The sequence below is a fragment of the Poeciliopsis prolifica genome, unplaced genomic scaffold (assembly GCF_027474105.1).
Source record: "Poeciliopsis prolifica strain line A6 unplaced genomic scaffold, Auburn_PproV2 SCAFFOLD003, whole genome shotgun sequence".
Lineage (NCBI taxonomy): Eukaryota > Metazoa > Chordata > Actinopteri > Cyprinodontiformes > Poeciliidae > Poeciliopsis > Poeciliopsis prolifica.
The window spans coordinates 16,394,057-16,413,252 of NW_026562378.1; the positions used below are offsets into that span (position 1 = coordinate 16,394,057).

The following is a 19,196-nucleotide window of genomic DNA, read 5'->3' on the forward strand; positions in this document are numbered from 1 at the left end:
TGGAGATACCATCAGCATAAAAATAAGAAATTACAGAGAAGTGAAACTGTTTAATTGACGTGGTTTGTCAGGATGTAACCAATTCATTGGCAGAAATATGACATTTATTTCCATATTTAAAAAAAACAGTCTGGATAGTCTTGAACAATAACTTTCTCCATTACTTGGTGGTTTCTTTTTGTCTGTTTTGGGGGTAATTTTAGTTTTTCCTCAAGAATCTGCATGTTTAATTAATACCTTAGAACTAAGTAAAACCCATTATCAAACTAATCTGCACAAATATCTAGATGTAAAATTTGAGCCTGTAAATAGTCCATATTGAAGAATAACAGAAATCTCCAAATATTTTTTACTTATTCTGTGATTTGTTTTATGGTAATTTTAGTGTTTCCCAGAGAACAAAAGTGTTTAGTCAATACATTTAAAATTAAAATTATCCAACAAACTGGTTTAATATACACAGGAGATAGATTTTCTGTAAATTGTCTATTTTGAACAATGAGCTTGTACTATAACAATATTTCACTTATTTAGTGTTTCCTCCATAATATGAGTGTTTAGTCAATAACTTTAAGTTGAAATAAAACTTTTCCATTGATTTGCACATCGGTTACAGTAAACACTGCTAACCAACACGCTTCATATATTATCTTTGAAATGTATTGATACCAAATACTGATCATATAAACTTACCTACTAATAAATATCTGACACTTTAACATTTATCATAGAAACAGTTTTTAGGTAATTATGACCTAAAATAAGAAAGACTGGTCAGATTTACCTTCAGACAGAGAGACAAAAACTCATGTTTTCTTTTATTCAGTGTATGTAAACTTCTGGTTTAAGCTGTTAATTATCAGGGGTTTTATTTAATATAAAGAAATTATAAGAAAAATGTATAAATATGCCAACATTGAAGACCATGTACAGTCAAGATTAATACATTTTCAGATTTAAAATAATATTTCAGCAGGAATTAAACTTAAATTTTACTGCATTAAAAGTGGTCTGATGTAATATTCTTACGTTTCATTGGCTGCACGCATAGAAACATCAAAGTTACTATAAATAAAGCTTGTATTTCAAGCTGCTTATCACTTATTGAGAAAAAATCAACACTTATTCATAACCTTTAATATAAAATAAAATAAATCATGAAGCTTCAAAATAAAATCCAGTGGAATTTCTTTTAGATTAAATTACATCTGTCTGTGTAAATACAGCTGACGTGGGAAACGTCAGAGGTTGGTAGAGGAAAGAGCAGAAAAGTCGTAGATGAAGAAGATTTCAGCAGGATAAAATTAATAAACATTTCACCAAACCTTCAACATCTTAAAGAGACATTTCAATCCATCGTCTCCAAGGAAAGCGTTAATCAGAGGAGCATTCACATCAGACATGCTCTGATCACCTGCAGTAAACTACCGGCATTTTCTGAAACGATATAATATTTTTACGAGCGTACAACATATTTTTACAAGCGCAAATGGTGGCTGCATCATGCTGCGTGAATGTTTCTGTTCTGCAGGAACTGGTCAGACTTGATGGAGCTAAATACAAAACAAGCCAAGAAAACTTGTAATTAACATCACTGATCTAAAAAAATAAATAAACAAAACCCATTTAACCCCCAAAAGTAGCAGGTGCTAAAAAAAAAAAAGAAAAAAAAAAGGTGCTGCTCTAAACACATTTACTCATTTAAAAACTATATTTTCACATCAACAGGGAGCTGGATCAGAAAGATTAACATTTCTACCACTAGAGGGCGGAAAAGTACCTTAAATTTGATTTGTTGGGGGAAAAACCCTAAAACTTGTGCAAATTTTACTACCCAAATTTGACTTTTACTTGAATTTTACAAGCAAATGATAAAAAAAAAAGAAGTCACCAGCCATCTTTTATTAAATTCTGCAACATAAGTTTACAGCATAATCAAACAGAAACTAAATAAGGAAAACATTTATTCACCACCACTTTAAAATATTAAAACATATAATCTTTAAGATTTAAACACTTATATGTATAAAAAAAACAAGTAAATATCTCAGCAACAAGGGTCAAAAGTTATCTGGGTCCTCACTTCTTTTCATCACAGTTTTTACATCTCAAACTAAGAGAGTTAAATATCTGCTGGATGATTTCCCGTTTCTCCCTCTACACGACTCTTGCTTCCATTTTACGAACTAAAGCAACAACATATCTTAGTTGAAATGCATCTTATGTGAGTAATAAATAAAACTGAAATGCTGTCCTGCTCTGTTCCTGAAGCATTAATGTGTGATGACGGAGCTGATGAGCCGACCCGAAGCTTCATTGATAAAGCGGAAAGTGTTCTCGTTTCCGGAGTGTGTCTGTCTCCATCATCATCATCCTGCCCAACCGGCACATCTGCCTACTTCACGGCGCCCTTAAAACCAGCTCTCAGAAACATCACCGCCAGTCCTCAAAATCCATTAGATATTTTTAATCAGCCGCAGGCCAATTGGGAAGCCAGGAGGCTGAGCCATTACTGTAATTCAGGCATGTTGTTATCGTACTGCGGGGGCGGCGTGATGGGCTCTATGGTCACTGGGTTCTGCGTGGGGGTGCGGATCTGGAGGCGGAAGTCTTTCAGGTGCAGTTTGTCTGACTTTATCCGTCTTACTCTGAGGGGCTTCAGCAAGCGGCTGGCCCGGCTGACGCTGCGGGTCGGCAGGCTGCCGGACGGCTCGGCGGACGACCGGGCAGCAGCGGGCGTCTGGTCATTCAGAGGGCTGTTCTCCGAGGAGTTGTTGGCGGGCCGGGAGTCCTCGTTTTCCACAGCTGCCAGAATGTCTTCGTAGGACGGCAGCTGAGAAATGCTCTGCCTCAGGTTGCTCTGGCGGACGGGGTAGTTGCCGCTGGCGACGACCTCATCATAGCTGGGCACGTTGTACGACTCCGGGTCCCTGGGAAGGGATGCAACAGGTGACCCTCAATCAGAAAGCATTGTGAGAATAAACAAATGCCAGCATACGTTACATTTACAAACCGTCTGGGGGGAAGGTAATGCTTCAACAGGTTGGTATTAGAGCTGAAACGATTCCAGCACCTCGACTATTAAAGTTCCTCAAGGAAAATGTATCTGCCTCGAAGCTTCGTTAAGTTATGTAGCGCGCCGCATTTGTGGTCATGGTTTTGGAGTGAATGGTAGGAGAGAGAGAAAGACCTCATTCTTCGGATAATCGTAAAAATATTCTATAGAGTACTTATAAAAATGGGTCTATGCAAAACATGTTCAGTAAGTACAGTTCACGCACAAAATCATTCTTTGATAACGGTAATTCGGTCTGGTCAGTTCTGCCTTTTTTTGAGCTGTTTTAGGGCCTCCTGTCACTTTAAATCCAAATAAGCTGCTGCTGGCCACGCCCACAAATCCACATTTACACTCATGTGAAAATGGATGCAAACAGATGCACAAGTACACAACTGTACAACTTTGAAAAGCAAAAGTAGGGCCTCCTGCACAACCAAGAAAAATGCAGGAAGTGGTTTCTGGATGTTAGGTCAACAACAAAACGTGTATTTTCCAGCAGCCATTGTACAGCACATACAACTGATAAATGCTTGTTACGTAGCTTGGATTGCTAGCTTGGATTGCTAGGTAACAAGCTGGGCTTTGCTGGGGTTGCAAGGTGAAGGGAAGTACCTGCTGATCTGTGACTTAACACAAAATTTTCAAAGCAGCTAATTTTTCAGACACCAAAAAACATGAACTGATTGCCAAATAATAGTTTGTGTATGTTTTTTTTTTTAAGCGTTTGGCTGTTTCTTGGAAGTAAAAAGAAGTACAAAAGCGTGCAAAAAGGGAATTTTACCTAATCGGTCCCCTTTAAATGCGTCTTGCTTGAATGAAGCCAGATTTTCTTGGCTTTTACTAAAAAGGTTCTTACTTTGTTTTGGTGAGGAGAGCAGTTTATGGAGCTCTTGAGTGACAGTTTACTTAAAATTGGCTTCTTTTTGCAAAATTGCATCCAAATAAAAGCTGTTGAGTGAAGCAAAACTGAATGTGAAACTCAGAATCAAAGGCTGTATTCAGGTAACCCATAAAAGTCTGTCTGCGAACACTTAAATCCATAAAAGCTCGTCTCTGATTAAATCACTTGGCCAAACAGCTGAGAGTTCATAAATGATGCTAACAGCTAGTAAAGTGGTGCTAAATGCTAACAGGACTAAGCCTGCATGTTGCATGGACAATCTTGTTTGTTTATTTAGTATCATTTTCTGGGTTTTGCTTCGCCATGTTCCAACTTCAACCTTTTCGGCTATAATCTAGTGCTGGGCGATAAAACAATAACAATATTTTAGCAAAGAACAGAAAACAACAGCAATTATAAAGACAGACTTTAAAATTCAAAAAGACAGAATATAAATGGCGCCAGATTTTTACAGCATGAAAAAGTGATTACAAACTTTATAATTTTTCCTCCATTGACGCCTTCTGTCCTGCTTCAACAGTAATGAGGTCTCTTTATAAGAAATCTTAAGTTTTAAGTCCAAACAAATGATCACATTTGAACCTCATCATATTTTTTTGTCAGAAAACCAACATATTTCAAAGGGAAAATATGAATATGAATAGAAAATGCTTTTGGCTGGGATTTTGTTCTGTAACCATTTTCACATTTCAGTCTCATGATCTACATTTGTGGCAGCAGGGGGCGCTAAAATCACAAGCTATGGACGTCAATAATTTGCATATCTTAGAACAATGATGGCTTAAGTGATTTTATTTTTTTGGAAAGAAGGAGGTGGTGATTTTTCCCAAAATCAGTGTCTGTAAAAGGACATTTTAAATTTTTTTGGAATGTGGTAATATGAAGCTGTTGAATTTATCTATTTAAACATTTAAGAGCAGAGCAGATAGCTGTCGTCACTCACTGATCCTCTCCTGCGATGTGGTCCAGGAAGCCGCTTCCTGCTGTCGCTGGCTGGACGTTTTGGTTCTGATCTCTCCTCTTGCTCCTCAGACCGAGGCAAACAGACAGCAGCAGCATGACCATTCCCACTCCGACCAGAACCAGAGCGACTGGTGAGACGTTCTGTAGGCCATCCTGTGCAGGGGTTGCAGTACTGTTTCCAGATGGGGACTTATCTTCTGGAATCATGGTCCAGACGATCATAACGATCCCCAGGGCAACAAGTCCCACTCCCAGGGCGCACAGCGCGTAGTGGGCCCCTGATCTTCTGGACTCGGACCTGGTTCTGTTGGGCTGGTTGTTGCCCCCACATATATTTCGACTGGAACACATACTGGCCGTACGAACCGCTGCAACCAAACAGAGGACAAGTTGTTTTAATGACACTGATCATAAATGTTCCTACTGTTTTACTCTTTATCTTGTAATGTAGATAATAAAATGCTTTTGTATCAAGGCGGCAACTATCATTATAGTTGATTATTCTAATCCATAAATCGGATTTTTAAAAACTGGCAAATTCTGTAGATTTTTTTAACCTCTTCAGATTATTTGTAACAATATCAGAAAAGCACAAATTCTATGATTATTTGCATTATTACAAAATGCAAATAATTTTGTAACAAAATTATTTGCATTTAATAACATAATGCATGTTATTATTTTGCAAATAATAACATGCATTATTATTTGTAAAACACACAAATAATTTGATTCCTCTTTAAAATATAAAATATATCGCCTAAAATTTAACGCTTTAGCATTCCTCCAGTGAACCTTTGACCATTTGTAGCAAAGGATGCATCTGCAGCTAAAAAACCTTTTCTAACATTTGAAAATATCTTTTCTTTTTGACTAATAATAAGTACAATTTAGAGCTGATCTCAATGAGTAGTTTGTTAGGAATAGATATTTTCTAATACATTTAAACAAGGTGAAGCTAAAGCTAGAGGAGCTCTAGGTAGAATATATTTACAGATAAAAAAGGTTTTATTAAATCTAAAATATAAAGGTATCTATTTTTGTACAGCTTTGGTCTATTTACTACTGAATATCTTGTTCTTTCAGCAACTGGCCTTTTTTGAGTCTACATACGCCGGTTACTAATTAATTGATTACAAAATGAGTTGAAAGTATTTCAATGATCGATTCATCTCGTTTAATCAGGCTGCTTCAGCCCTAGAGGTAAGTGTGGTGTGTTACGCTGTGAATAAGCTGTGATAACACTTCAAAGTAGGTTTTCTGCCTTGATTTCACCCCCAATGAAGCAATCTTGGCATCTTTAATTACTGTGTATTAGTTCTGCTGTTTGGTGCGTTCTTCAGCAGCGAGTGTGCATGAGAACGAGTCGGAGACGTGAGGCTGGCAGAGCAAGTCCAAACATGACCAGCGCCAGCTCTGTGAGAGGAGCGACACTCAAAGAATGACAGTAACATCAACACACACCGTTACATACGCCGGGATAATTTAAATCAACGACAGGAAAACCACAACTTAGACTCACTTCAATTAATGAGTTAGAAATCTGGTGTGTAATGCAATGGTAATCTACAAAATAAAAGAGGATTAATATCTATCATAATATCTATTCAGGGCTGAACGTTTGTCTGAAAAACGTATCGTGATTTAAGCATTTCACTAATTATCAGACGATTTCACTAATTATTGGTCAGTTTATTGTTTTAAGTGTCAGAAATTCTGATAACTGGTGATGTCAACCTTCCTGTTTTATCCACAACGTTGCATTTTTTATTTTTAAACAGTTTTGAGGTGGTGAAATCTTTGACTAGACAGGCTGTTGCCAGGTGACCAGACAGCGAGTTGCCAGGTGACCAGACAGCGAGTTGCCAGGTAACCAGACAGTGAGTTGCCAGGTAACCAGACAGCGAGTTGCCAGGTGACCAGACAGCGAGTTGCCAGGTAACCAGACAGCGAGTTGCCAGGTGACCAGACAGCGAGTTGCCAGGTGACCCCAGACAGCGAGTTGCCAGGTGACCAGACAGCGAGTTGCCAGGTAACCAGACAGCGAGTTGCCAGGTGACCAGACAGCGAGTTGCCAGGTGACCAGACAGCGAGTTGCCAGGTGACCAGACAGCGAGTTGCCAGGTAACCAGACAGTGAGTTGCCAGGTAACCAGACAGTGAGTTGCCAGGTGACCAGACAGCGAGTTGCCAGGTGACCAGACAGCGAGTTGCCAGGTGACCAGACAGCGAGCGAGGTAGTTGATGTTACAAACTGAGACGTTCCCAGAATGCTGTTCGGTTCTGGATCAGAGTAAAGTAAAACTATCTAGCTTCCTGTAAATTGATGTTAATCACCTACATATTGCAATATATGTAAATTTTTTAAACAGCAAAAGATTTAAAAAAAAAGATGCTGGCTCAGCATCAAGTTTCTGTTCACTGATATCCATCAGGCTCAACTAGATCATTTAATATTGTTAATGATTTGTGATCCAGGCTCAATGCGCATCCAACAAACTGGATCATCCAAAGTCAATTCACGTAAATCAAAACAAAAGAAAGTGGAGTCATTTTAGAAAACCTTTTTATGCTTATTTCTGTCCATTTAAAATGTTATAGTTTACAAAATGTCAGACATGTCTCCTGAACTAGAGACAATGTTACAAATATCTTAGACAAAGGATGCTAAAGGACTGAAGAGGTCAAAGGTCATATTTTCTGATGAAAGTTTCTATTTCATATGAAAGAGTGTGTGGATGGAGAGTGTTGGTCCCAGGAGTTTTATCAAGTAAAAGTCAGTTTTAGGGAGCTTCCTTCTGCTGACCAGCTTTATGGAAATTAAGGATTAATGCTCCAGCTGCGGCTGCATCCAGAACGGGAGCTTCCTGAAGACCCGGTTACAACCGCGGCCGGCGCCGCCGGTCCAAACGCTGCTCTCCTCCACTTATAACAGGAGCAGAAACCACCGTCTGCATTTTACTACAATACTTTAAGTATTGGGGAAAAAATAAGCTTATGGAGAATAAGTTACTACATCTCATTACCACTAAGATGTATTAAGTTTGATTTTGTCTTAATCACTAGTTATTATACAGAGATACCTTTTCAATTGAAATTAACTTTATAATGTTTCATAAACTCTATAAAGACGTAGTTTAGTATTAAATAAATGCTATAAATTGTTTGCTTTTTGTGAATCCCTTATTGCATTTTTAAAATTTTATACCTTTGCGCTGGGGATTTTATTTTATTGGTAGTTTTTAAAGGATGTAAATTGTCGTAACCTTCAACTTGACGAATAAGAGGGAGAAGATTCAAATGAGATAAATCTCTGGAGTCGTTCCAGCAGCTTCTCTTATAAACTGCGGAGACGTTTGTACAACTTGAAACCGTCATTGAACTAACGGTTCACTTTGCTGGACAGAAAACAATCTTAAGGCTTCTTGTACTTTTTTTACATTCGTAATATGTTTAAACATTAGGCTTTAAATCAACTCATAATGGTTAACAAGCACCATGTTTTCTACTTTACAATATTGAAGTTTTTGTGAAATTTGAATTTTTTCAATAGTTCATATAAGGACAGAAATACTCACCTCTAATATTTATTTGGTTTAGAATCTAATCAGCATTTTTATCTCCTGTGTTTTATAACTTAATTACGTCAAAAGGCTTTGAAAAAGCCTCCAATGAGGTTTATTTCTTTACTCGTAGGTCATTTTCTTTATCAGTTTGAATAACATTTACGGTTATGTCACTGAGGTAAAGGTCACCGAATTACACATCAAAGTGAAACTCATATATATGTAAATACAAATCTGTCAAAATAACGTCTGCTGGGAGAAATATTGTCCCAGACGTTCCTGCTGCAAACAATAATGTTGTTTTGAGACCATTTCCAAGCGATATAATGATAATGGCATAATAATGCAAGAACACGTTCACAAAGCTCAAGAATCTTTAAATTAGAACGAACCTTTAGAACTAAATGTAAAACATCTTAAATATCCAAAATAAAAAAACACAAATAAAACAAATTATGAAGTCTGTAAACAAAATTGTCATAAAAAAAAGGCTAGTTGACTGAAAAAACAATTTATACATGCACACACTCTACTAGCAACAAACCAGCTGCAGATTTCCACCCACAGTTTGTGCTGAAGTGAGACTTTTTGCTTGTACTGTTAAATTATTCATTTGTATTGGCACATAACTTATATTTGGTCTGACTGGTTGCACCATTTTAAAACTTAAAATCATCTGCTAGATAAAAAAAATCCTGCCTGTTTCAACATATTTTTAACCTTTAACTCTTCAGTAATTTCTTAATGCAGATTAAGCACATAATTTATTCTGGATTTAATTTCCCTTTGAAAGCACCTTGTAGTGTCCTCCAGTTTAATGACTTTGTCATGTTATATTCCCCATTTTCAGTCATGTGCTTTACAGTCAATCTGAAGGAGCCCACCCATCTGTCCCGGTTTTAGGTTCTGGTTTTGGCTCCAGACTTGTTTGACAGCGTGCATGGGCGTGACCTGCTCGACTTCAGCAAGTTTCCAACCTCTAAAAAAAAAAAACCCGTCTAAGTTTTAACTCACTTCACGCTCATCAGGGTGAAAAGTGACCAGCCGCTGCAGGTGCAGAGAGGAGAGAAAGTGAAGGAGCGGCTGCCGCTTCCGTTTTGTCCAAACAGGAAGAGACGACCTGTCCCACCTGGACCTGTCCCACCTGGACGGAAACACCTTACAGCAGCTCAAACCCAACCGGGCGACTCTTCACTGCGAAAAGGCGCTTTAAAACCCGAGCAGAGCGCAAAGTCGTCCCGGTTTTGTTCTGCCAAAGTTTAAAAGCGGCCTCACCTTTTTCACCACCCGAGGACTTCCCGCTTCACCTGCAGCCCGCAGGTGTTTTTCCAGGAACACCAAATCACACACAGGAAGGGGAAATAATAGATAAAAATAAAAGTCAACACAAACGCCACGACTCAGCCTCACTTGTTGTGTTATAAAAGTCCTGATGGATATTCCTGCCCGGCTCCCCACGGAGGGACAAACGTCACGAGGGAACTTTGAACAGGTTGTAGTGAAGGAGCCTCCCTCTGAGGCCCGAGTCTGCCGGGTCCTAGTGCCTGCCCGGTCCTAGTGCCTGCCCGGTCCTAGTGCCTGCCCGGTCCTAGTGCCTGCCCGGTCCTAGTGCCAGCCCGGTCCTAGTGCCTGCCCGGTCCTAGTGCCAGCCCGGTCCTAGTGCCAGCCCGGTCCTAGTGCCTGCCCGGTCCTAGTGCCTGCCCGGTTCACGTCCCGTGTGGGCAACAACAAAAAACACCGCAAAATGACACGATCAGTGGAACTGAAGAGGATCCGGATCACAGGAAAAATTTATTCGATTCTAACTTTTTTTCTCACAATTTTTTTTTCTTGTGACTCTCATCCTTTTCTGTACTGGTGTGAAGGGTTTACGTTTCAATTCAAAGATAAACATAGAAAATCTTTGATAGAGACTTAACTTTCATATATTTTCATCCATCCATTTTCTGTCCACCCTTGTGGGGTTCGGCAGGTGCTGGTGCCTATATCCAGCTGCGTATACCCTGGACGGGTCGCCAGTCTGTCAGAGGGCAATGCAGGACTTTGGGAGGAAGCCGGAGTACCTGGAAAGAACCCACGCATGCACAGGGAGAACATGCAAACCGCATGCAGAAAGACCCCGGGTCAGGAATCAAACCCAGGACCTTCTTGCTGCAATGCAACAGCGCTACCAACTGCGCCGCTGTGCAGCCCACTTTAATATATTTAGTAAACTCCCCGACCTGAACGCCTTTGCCAGCATGTCTTTGTTTTTATCTTGTTATATGAGCCTCATCCTACCCAATGTTGCCTTTTTCATCCTACCTATCAGTCATTATTTAGAAACTGTGGCATACTCACTTTCAGACCAGAAAAGAAATTTGATTAGTCGCTCTTTAGCTTATTTGTTTAGAAACAGTATTATCATTATAAATACTAATACTGCAAACAAAGACGTTAGCATGGTCACTGCTTCGTGGTGTCAGACTTCTGGGTTTTTATATTAATTTACTTATGGGTGGCTACAGGGCGACCAGCAGCTGAGCTCTACTTCCCTCAAATTAGGATTCATAAAGGAAAGGTGCGCACAGCTTTATGATTCCGATTTTTCTACATTTTTCCGTACGCCACGTTTTAGTGTGAAAACTCTTCAGCACTCTTTTATGCATGAGGCCCCTGATCATAATGTGAAAGTTTGGGATGTGGTGGTTTGAGATGTAAATCACATAACTGCAGGTTACAAAGATAGATTTACACCTTGTTGTAAACATGTGCTAAGTTCACACCAACTTTTAGGATTTAGTTTGTACTGTTGGTGGATTTATTGCATCATGTACAAAATATGTAGAGCTGTTGACAGTTTGGAGAGGACCATTAAAGTCATAGTTCATGTTAATCTGTGTGTAAAAAAAAAAACCCATACAATGTGAAATCCTTCTCGCTTATCCCTGTGAACAGGCTCGAACTCGTCCGATCTTCCTGCTTAGACAGTTTTTGCTTTGTGACCGGAGGCGACGCCTCGGATCTGGCAGCCAAACCAGTTCTGTAGAACATGAGGGGGCAGCGTGGGCTGACAGCATTTCATATTTTCACAAATATGCAAGCAAAATCCAACTCTGCAACCCATTTATTAATAAATCAGCAGTGTTGCTTTTATTAAGGATGTAAAGAACATTCAGGTTTATACATTAGAATTTTTTATAACCAAACAACCGTGAAATTTATCAGCTGGCAAACATCAAATTCAGAGAGAAAATGTTATTATAATTTACATTTGTGCAAAAACACAATAATTAGCCTTTACTGGATAAGAGCAAAGAGAAGGTGGACTAAAATAGATTTAGAAAAGAAAGACTGTCATATTAAATTATGCAGATGTAAAAATATACCCCTGATATCTCTATACTTTGCATCAGAGAAGCCTGAAGGTCTTGATCAATAGTTTTTCTTTATTCTTTGGCTTCATTCATATTCATGTTCTCCCGAGTCCTCTACGTGACCATCATGATACTAATATTTGATTATAAACTGAGGAAAGTGGGTAAATACACTGTGCTGACTCAGCGGAAAGCTGACTTCCACACCCTTGATCCCGATATTGGAGGTCTTGCACCAAAACAACGGCATGGGAAATTTAATTGAATTTCTTTCAATCTTGTAAGTTTGGACCCATATTACACAGAACATTACAGTCAAATGTAAAAGTTTTGTTATTTTTAACCATCACGCTGGTTCGTCCCTTCAGATTAAGAGTTTTTACAATTTTATAGCAGCCAAAGTCTAAATCACATTGAAAGACCTTCAGAAACGAGTCCTGAAAACACTTCATGTAAATCACAAAGTCCGGCTGACAGGACTTTGTCAGCAGGACAAAGTCTATACTTGCAAGTATACTTGCTTAATACTTGTGGTTCTTAAGCAAGTATTTATCATAATATTTAATCATCTGTTATCACTTCACTGTCATCCATTTAGTTCTTACGTTGTAGATTTTAGTGTTGGATTTGGATCAGATTGTTTTATTTTTTTGTTAGCTTTTGAATGTGGTTGTTCTTAAAGTTTGAACAGAACCTTCAGTTTTGAACATTTATGCCTTCTAATTCTGATCAAGTTTAAATTGTCATCTGATTTGAGTTCTTATAAAGCACATAATGAGTTCAGGCGGTAAAAAAATCACACCAAAGCGCTTTGACTTTAATTATCTTCAGTCCATTCACGGGAAATGTTGCAATTTTTTATGTCTAAAAAATCTAAGCAAAAAACAAAATAAAATAAGGAAAATAGTGCAGATGTAGATGACAAAACATGGCTCGTAATTAATTGATTGCTTTTAGAGAATTACAATTCAAAAATCTGCTTTTGCTTTTTGTATTTAACCCACTTTTATAGAAAATATATCATAAGAAGTTTATGCTTGAGGGATTGTTGCTTTGAGAAGCTTTGTGCATTTACAACAAGATAATTTGAAACCTATGTGGACTGAAATATTCTAGTTTGGTAAACTTATTAATTAAACAACAAAGAGCATAATCCACGGCAGCAGGGTGTTGGCCTGCTTTGCAGTTTATGCTCTAGTTTCGGCCAATTCTTACGTAAACATTTACATCAGTTTCTGTAGCTTTTCAGTTGTCAGACTAGACATGCTGGATCATAATAATTACTAATCATCAACAGTAATGCTCTGAGCAGCACCAATATTTAAAACTAGCGATTGATCTATCTGGGGTGAATATCTACCAAAATGGTCAACAAATGGCCAGATTCTGGCCTGGTCCTTTTTATTGTTTTAAGTTGCCATGTCCTTCAACTCAAGGGTTGAAAAGACCTTCCTTATTGTGCTTTGAATTAAATTGATGCGTTTTGGGTTTTTACTTTTACACTGCAGCCAGAAATGACCCAACTCCGATGTTTTTGTCAAATCGTTTTTGTTTGATTTTGCGGTCGTTCACGCTCCCGAATAAATGCGACTTGATCTCGACCTCAACCGCAAACGACTTGAAAGTGTCCCGCATGCGCAGTGGAGGGCGCAATGACGTCACACGTTGAGCGCATGCTCAGTGTTTGCGGAAGTAACCGCGCATGCTAACGGTGGAGCATAGCTTACGATTTCAAATTTGTTAAAAATCTTGAACCTTAAGTTTTAAAACCGACCGGAACCAGCACGTTAACAACTTAATCCTCATTATTGTCTGCCAGGTTTGCTGGTTTTTCTCCCTTCTTGCGCGTTTCCTGTCGCAGAATAGTGACGTTTGTGGAGAATCAATGACGTTGGGGTTCAGGTCACATTTAAAAAGATAATTGGAAATCCAATGGCCTGATCTGTGTCTATAACAGATCATGAACAGATCAGATACAGGTCAGGGAAGGAAGCAAAAAGTGAATTGTGTCACTCCAGGCTGCAGTGTGAACATTTGTGGGTTTAAGCGGCAAAGCTCAGTATGTCGGTTCAATCAGAGGCAGTGTGATGACCTCCCGCAATTAAAAAACAAAGTTTGTCATCAATGGATTCAGTCTGAAACCAGTGACAAGCCACTGGTTTGCCTGGTGTTTCTCCTCTCGAAGGAAGTGACATCTATCCTAAAAGATGTCAATGCTCACCCCAACAGAGCCAGGGTTTTGGACTCTACAGCCCAAATTTGGGAGAGGAGAGTATGAAACAGCCTGCATTTAAAACCTCACTTAAGGTTATTCAGTGCAGTAAAATTGGAGGCAGATCATTTAGTTATCAGGCTAGTCACCTGTTTAGTCTCTATATCTATTAAAAATTAGACAGATTTATTAATTTTCCAGGTTTAAAACATTCCTTTTTGATAAAGCTTATATTTAGAACAACTTAGTTTTCCCTGAGCTATCTCTTTGACTATGCTACTATAGGTTTCAGCTACTGGAAGACATACAGTAATGACCACATTTCATCATTCTAGCTGCTACATTCTCCTACCACTCTCCAATTCTACACTACTTGCTGCTAATTCAGCTTTTAGCTTCATGTTTTCTGTTTTTCACTTTTCATAGACGCTACACCTGGTCTGGAGCTCGATTTGGCTGAGATATTGCTGCCAACACTTAAACATTCTCTACAGATGATAAACCTGCCCGTCTTTCTGTGTTTAACTCTGTCTCTCCTAGACGACGCTATTGAATGAGCTTTTGCTTTTAAATTCAATTAAAACCGACTCAGATCTTATCTGTTGAGACTTGTTTCCCCCGAGATGAAGCCACTAAAAAGCTACAACTTCCTTTAACTTTTTACTTTTGACATAGGAAGTACTCCGGGATCAGTGCTTGTTTCTTTGTTGTGTGTATGCGTTTCAAATGAGCCACTCAGTCATGGTCGTTGAAGGGGAGTTTTTTTTCTCTCCACTGTCCCTACATGCATGCTCGGCAGAAGAGATTGCGTCACAATGTGAATGACTGTCGCTACATGTTGATCTAAGAGACTGAAACTCTCTATGGTTGGACTGAACTCTCATTTTGTGACTTTCTGCTACATACTGTAAGTAAACTGAACTGAACTGGGTTTGATTTGGGTTCATGCCTAAAACAAATCCTTGTTGAAGAATAGGAAGGCGTCCCACTGCAGTGTAAGAACAAGTTATTAATTTGGCATTTTTCATGGTTTTCCCAAACTTCAATAATCATATGTAATAAATAGGATTGGCATTGTGAGGGGGGATATGGAAAGTTATCAGGGCCACAGCTCAATCCACAAATTAATTTTTCTAGCAAGCATGGCACAATAAGAGAAGTAAACAGACTTTTAAACAACATTATGAACCCAATGTAAAAGTCCTTAACATTTGTTCTAATCTGTAAATGTAGAAACATGAACAAGTTTTATGTAAACAAAACAACATACCTCAGTTCACATAAAGAAGTCGACAGAACCACTGAGATCATGAGACTTTACATAAGGCATCACAGGAGCACTAAGTGCAGTTTTGAGTTATTTTTTTTTTATGATTTCTGCTTGTTTTTATTATTTACATATAAACCTCAATCAAAAAACTACAACTTAAAAAAAAAGACTTTAGACAACTCACTAATGTACAACGGCCACATCAGGTGCATCATGTCCGCCTCCAGACGTAGATCTGATCTACAGAATAACGTTAGCGAAACCTTTAAAAGAGCCGGCAACGCCACCACGCTGTAAACAGAGACCACCTCTCCTTCACACGTTGGTGATTTCCACGCTCTTGAAGGTGTGCATGGGGCTTCCTTTGGCGCGGGGAACAGCGTGAACTCTGGCCTCTCTGGGCAGAGAGCCGCAGTTGCCATGGAAACCAAGGCCGCGCTCCGCAGAGTGACTTTCTGCGCGTAACCTCAGCGGACTCTGAGAAGATGACACAAGAAATTAAACTGTTTATTTGGGGGGTTTCGCCGGACTCAACGCAGTCCTTCCCCAACCTGTTGCTGGAGACTGCTGGTCAGCTGCCTGAAAAAAAAAGACTTCTTACCGAAGAGAGAAAATTGTAATTAAATTAAAAAAATATTTATTTAATAAGGATTTTGTTTGTCTTCTCTGTTTTAGATAAAAGCAGTTACACGACGTTGTCCATTTATGTTTTAAAGTTGTGTTTGAATACTGTGGAGTTGTGGTAATAGTAGTGAAAGTTATACGTACCAATGTTTCCAAGTACTATAGTCGAGTTTCTAGAACAAATAATATTAGTACAGTTTAAAAGACAAAACTAACAAGTAACTTCAGCACAACATCGGAGTTTGTTTTAACATCAGCGAAAACATTGTGGTTCCACTGGTAGATTATTTCACTTCTAACAAAAAGATTTTCACCATGTTAGAAATGAAATAATCTGCCATTGGAACTGCATATTATTGAATTATTGGCTTAAAACAAATTAAATCTTGCTGAAAAGTTACTTGAAAGTGAATTTTGTCTTATTTAAAGTGTAAAACAAATATTTTTACTAGAAAATAGACTAAAATACTTGGTAAGCTTTGTGTTTTTTGCAGTGTAACAAGAATCTTCCTCAACATTGGTTTCAGATGTCTCTCTGCTGTTGTCAGTCAGTCATCCTCCTTGGTTTAACATCTTTTTTTGGATTTCCCCACACCCTGTTGTGAATTTCTGTATGTTTTTTATTTACTATTGTAGTTATATATAAGTCTGCCTTCATGCCTCCATCTTGCATCTGGGACCTTCTCACCATTTCACCAAACCACTGGGGACATTTTGTTCTACTTTGCAGAAGCTCACCTGAGCAGCAGAGTGGGTCATCAGCCTTGGGTTGGAAAGGTTTTTATCAGAGCAAAACTTATATAAAATGCAACTGAATGGTAAAAATAATTAATTAGCAGAATCATCTGATAATAGCTCAATCCTTCTGTTGACAGACTTGATATTTCAAGCTAAAACTATTGGGGAATTTTTTGGTGAAATGAAAAGCTTATTGTATTAATTTCAATTGGTTTGTGTCTGAAAAGGTCTTTGCCTGTTATTTTTCTTTTACTTGACACAAAAAGAAAAATATATGTATTTATATTAAATGTGGAAATTAGAAATGACTTAAAGAGAGTGAGGTGAACTGGGTGCATTTCTAACTCTGCAGTATTTCAGAAACTCAAAATGACCTTCCAAAATTATGTTTATGTCTGTTTCTCATTTATTCTTCCGTTTAATTATTCTAAAAGGTTAATGGATGAAAAGCACTAATTGTGCTGTGTAAATGTTCTTGAGGAACAGTGAGGTATTTCCAGATTATGTTCTTGCTGCTGAAACAAAGAAACTGACTCCAGTCTGCAAATTAAAGCCATTGTGGGTTTTGAGCTAATGTCCTAAAATCAAATTGTTGAGATGCTTATTTTTTATTGAACCCTTGTTAGCAATGTTTGTGCTTTAACAAGCAAAAAGGAACCAGTGGCTTCAGCTTTGGACTTCACACCGCTGGGCGAGTTGTTTACCGATAGGTGAGAAATGACAAGTTACCTTTCCTAATCTCCTGATGGAGGACCTTTCATCAGCAAAGCGGTTAACCGCCACAGGTGAAGAAGAGCTGATAACCTCAGAGCCCTGCTCTGTGTTACTGTAAACAGAGAGGAAGGAGACTGTTAGTCATTTATGTGTCAGAGATTAACAACGCAAGAGTGTTTATGGCAAGTTCCAGACTTGCAGCAATGTTAATAAATCATTCATTTACTGCACAGTGCTGAAGAGATGAATGTCACCAGCAGGGGGCAGAGTGTTTATGCTACCTGAGAGGGGCAGAGAGTGACTTCATTTCTTCATACAGGTGTCTGTGCAGCATGTGTTTGTTGCTGGGGATTCCCAGAGCATTGGCCAAGGCCTCTGTGTCGAAGGACTGGTCCAGGGCGATCACTGCACCATGAATGCCTTTTCCCTGAAGGTTTTCTGCAAACTCCTACAGAGAAAAATGAGGAAGAATGAAAATGAGGAAGAAAGGAGTCAAATAAAAATGTCTTTGATGCTAATAAACAACACAGTGATGTCACTGTGCTCAAACCAGGAAAAGAAAGCTTTAAATCCAGTATTTATTTATTGTGGGAGATGAAAAGTTTAACATTTACACTTTAGATTCAGATACATGAAATAAAGCTCTGGAAAAAATTAAGAGCTCACTTAAAATGATCAGTTTCTCTGATTTTACTTTTGATAGGAATATGTTTGAGTTAAATGATTATTGTTTTATTCTATTAACTGACAATATGTCTTTGAAATTACAAGCAAACTCTTCATTTTTTCCAGAGCTGCATCTATATCACAAAGGTGAATAAGTTTCAATATCCTGTGAAGGTCTACAATTACAAAACAATGGTGGTGTGATGGGTTGCTCCTACCTTGAGGTCTATGTCCTTGATCCACTTCATCACTCTGTGACACGTCCAGACGAGCGGGTCCCGGTTTTCATGCTCACATTTTAAGCGCCGTAATTGCAGGGCCTTGGAAACCCCATCCCCCCAAAAAAAACCACAGGACAGAAAGAATAGTGACCTCTTAAGAATGTATTTAATCAACTTTTGGTCAGGCTTTGGTGACACATTGGTATAATTTTATTTCTTGCACCCAACAAACAAAAACGTGAATTAAAAATTAAAACTTTGGTTCTTGACTCTTGAATTTTAAAGGATTGACAGATTTAAATATTTAATCATCATCTTTTTGGCTAAATTTCCTGTCTGCTTTACAGTTATGTGATTTTTTTGTAGCAAAGTCCATGACCTGACCTCTTTGTCGAAGTTGAGCATCTGCAGGAGCTGGATAGCCAGAAGCAGACTGGTTTGGTGGAAATAGTCGCCGATGTTCAGGAATCTCTCCAGGTCTCTGCGGCTGAGCGAGTTCAGCACCCGACCGTCCACTAAGTTGGTCTGGAAGGTTTGGGAGTACTGAGGCAGACCGACGTCACTCAGCCACGACGTCGAGACCCAATGATGGTCCAGCTCAGATGCTTTAGAAAGTCTGGGGACGGCAAGACACAGATTGGAGACTAAACTATTTATGGCACCTAATGAATCAGAGTCAAACAGCCAACAGACTGAAGTGCAGCATATTAGAATATTATTAAGTTTCACAAGGACATAAATAAGCTCATTATTGATGAACCAGCTTCATGTTCAGCTCCAGTGAGGAGTAAGAAGCTGCTTAAAAGCAAACTGTATTTTCTATTTTCAGCATTTAAAGTGAGAGAGACCTAGAATTTTAGAAATAATAGGAAGGCTGAATGCAGTACAGGAAGAGTAAGCTGTTTTAT

At 38.7% G+C, this 19,196-nt stretch overlaps 1 protein-coding gene across 4 annotated transcripts; it reads right to left on the minus strand.

The window, feature by feature from the left end:
* Nucleotides 1–1,120: 1,120 nt before the first annotated feature.
* tmem51b (transmembrane protein 51b) lies at nucleotides 1,121–17,512 on the minus strand. Of its 4 annotated transcripts, XM_055023082.1 has the most exons (4): nucleotides 17,417–17,512; nucleotides 15,510–15,802; nucleotides 4,903–5,290; nucleotides 1,121–2,930 (listed from the first exon to the last, which is right to left on the minus strand). In XM_055023082.1, exons 2-4 carry the CDS (start codon nucleotides 15,745–15,747, stop codon nucleotides 2,510–2,512), a joined length of 1,047 nt encoding a protein of 348 aa, XP_054879057.1. In that variant the 5' UTR covers nucleotides 15,748–15,802; nucleotides 17,417–17,512; the 3' UTR covers nucleotides 1,121–2,509. The 4 variants fall into 4 exon arrangements, with proteins under 4 accessions (XP_054879057.1, XP_054879076.1, XP_054879066.1 ...); XM_055023101.1 differs by lacking the exons at nucleotides 15,510–15,802; nucleotides 17,417–17,512 and adding an exon at nucleotides 9,898–10,011; XM_055023091.1 differs by lacking the exons at nucleotides 15,510–15,802; nucleotides 17,417–17,512 and adding an exon at nucleotides 9,763–10,001.
* Between the last annotated feature and the right edge of the window lie 1,684 nt (nucleotides 17,513–19,196).

What these genes read in the sequence shown, in the direction of transcription:
- tmem51b (XM_055023082.1), bottom strand. Translation starts at nt 15,747, where the DNA reads ATGGCAACTGCGGCTCTCTGCCCAGAGAGGCCAGAGTTCACGCTGTTC. An exon ending in GATGTGGCCGTTGTACATTA is followed by an intron (nt 5,291 to 15,509) that starts GTGAGTTGTCTA and finishes GTTTGGTTGCAG; the next exon opens with CGGTTCGTACGGCCAGTATG. An exon ending in CACATCGCAGGAGAGGATCA is followed by an intron (nt 2,931 to 4,902) that starts GTGAGTGACGAC and finishes ATCCCTTCCCAG; the next exon opens with GGACCCGGAGTCGTACAACG.